The sequence below is a fragment of the Arachis stenosperma genome, chromosome 1, assembly GCF_014773155.1.
Source record: "Arachis stenosperma cultivar V10309 chromosome 1, arast.V10309.gnm1.PFL2, whole genome shotgun sequence".
Taxonomy (NCBI): domain Eukaryota; kingdom Viridiplantae; phylum Streptophyta; class Magnoliopsida; order Fabales; family Fabaceae; genus Arachis; species Arachis stenosperma.
Window position 1 is genome coordinate 106,286,261 of NC_080377.1, and position 2,160 is coordinate 106,288,420.

Sequence of the window (2,160 nt, forward strand, 5' to 3'; positions counted from 1 at the left end):
AAATGTTTGGAGGCAATTCCTACCCGTGCTGATGATGCTAACACTGTTGTCTCCTTTGATAAAACCATATTATCTGTCGCTTTGGATCACCACGAGCAATCGTGAGTGATCAAGGCACTCACTTTTGTAACAGGAGATTAGCAGGACTACTGAAGAAGCATGAGATTGTTCACAAGGTAGCAACAACCTACCACCTGCAGACCAATTGAGAAGAGGAGGTGTCTAATAGAGAAATAAAGCACATTCTGGAGAAGATAATCAAGCCTCATAGGAAGGACTAGAGCACCAAACTGGTTGATGCGCTCTGGGCATATAGGACAGCGTACAAGACACCCATTGGGATGACCCCTTCTGCCTAGTATACAGAAAGGCTTGCCACCTCCCAGTGGAGGTGGAACACAAAGCTTTCTGGGCTGTGAGGGAATGCAACATGGGATTTGAGAAAGCTGGTGCTGCACGGAAGCTGCAACTGGCAGAACTGGAGACCCTTCGACTCGAAGCATATGACAATTCCAGACTGTACAAGGAGAAGGTGAAAGCTGTGCATAACAAGCATATCAAGAGGAGAGAGTTTAGACTTGGGGATCTAGTTCTCCTTTACAACTCAAGGCTGAGGCTCATGCCAGGCAAGCTGAGATCAAAGTGGGAAGGACCCTACAGAGTAGAGAAAGCAGAGCCATATGGAGTCTTCCACCTGAGTCATCCTTCTGGTTCTAATTTCATCAAGGTCAATGGACATCGCTTAAAGCTATATCATGGTGAGAAGATGAAGGACAACAAAGAGCTAGAGATCTTCCTATTGGAGGATCCACCAACAACAGAAGACTGAACTAGTGGACCGTCAAACTTAAGGACGTTAAAGAAAAGTGCTAGGTGGGAGACAACCCACCATGGTATGATCTTTCATTTTTATTCTTCTTAGTTTTATTTTATTTTATTTTTATTAGTGTTCATTTATAATTTCTGCATATTCATCTGTATTTTGTGATCTGCATTTTACAAAAAAAAAAAACTGAACAGAAAGTTGCGTGGAAACAGTGCAAAAAGTGTGCCAATTGCACAAGAATCCCCACGCGTATGCGTAACCCACGCGTACGCGTCATTTGGAACTTTGGCACTTCACGCGTATGCATCAATCACGTGCACGCATGACCTTGTGAATTTCACGTAAAAGGTGTATTTGCCGAAAGTTGGGCTGGCTTGGTGCTGGCACTATGCCCGAGGCACAAATCGCATCACGCGTACGCGTCGTGGACGCGTGCGCGTCACTTTCACAATAAGCACTCCCGCCCGTGCGCATGCCTGACGCGCACGCGTCATATGACATTTTGGCACACATACCAAAACAAACAGAGGGTTGTTCGAGTGCCACGTTGCCCTCACGCTAGTAGCACAAACACGGTCACCTCCCTCTCTGCGCATCCCACGCGTCTGCGTCGTGCGGAAAACATCACCTGAACCCTGCGCAGCCTTGTTTTTCATATCTTATCTTTTCTTTTCTTACTTCTCTTTTCTTTTTTCTTCTTTATTCTCCATTCTTTTCCTTCTTCTTCTTTCCTTACTCTTTTTTCTTCTTTTCTCTTCCCTCATATTTTCTCAATCTCACATTCTCCATCATCTCTCTCTTTATCACCTTCTTCTCAAGGTTTTTTCTTTCTTTCTATTTTTCTTTCTTTTCTTCTTCTTAGTTATTTATTTTTGCATTATTTTACTTGGTGTGAGAAATCTAATTGGGTAACTATTCTCTTCTATAATTGCTTGTGGATTATTAAGGAATTAATTAACAATTATTACTAATTATTTTTGGGTTGCTTGCATGTTCAGATTTAATTCTTTTCCTATCATATTAAACATGCATACCAGGTGTTTGTGAAAAAGCCCATATGGTATTGTGCATTCTTAAATATTCTAGTCTTCTACTCTAATACCTATTTTTCATAAAATCGTTATAATGTTTTATTAATTTCATATAATTGTCAATACAAACATGATTGTTGGTTTGTTATGAGTGATAATACATTTTTCGCAATTAATGCTTGATCTATGCTACTCATGGCTTTGCCGGCATGCCAATAAACATCTTGCATTTAATTTCCTTCATCTTTCTTCTTATATTTCCATTGATGTCCTAAATACATGAAGTTACGACCATGTGTTAAC

General features: G+C 40.9%; 1 protein-coding gene across 1 annotated transcript; it reads left to right on the forward strand.

Moving 5' to 3' along the window:
- The first annotated feature begins 430 nt into the window (after positions 1-430).
- LOC130983166 (uncharacterized) lies at positions 431-829 on the forward strand. The gene has a single exon (XM_057907356.1). It carries the CDS (start codon positions 431-433, stop codon positions 827-829), a length of 399 nt encoding a protein of 132 aa, XP_057763339.1.
- Positions 830-2,160: the final 1,331 nt, after the last annotated feature.

What these genes read in the sequence shown, in the direction of transcription:
- LOC130983166 (XM_057907356.1), top strand. Translation starts at nt 431, where the DNA reads ATGGGATTTGAGAAAGCTGGTGCTGCACGGAAGCTGCAACTGGCAGAA.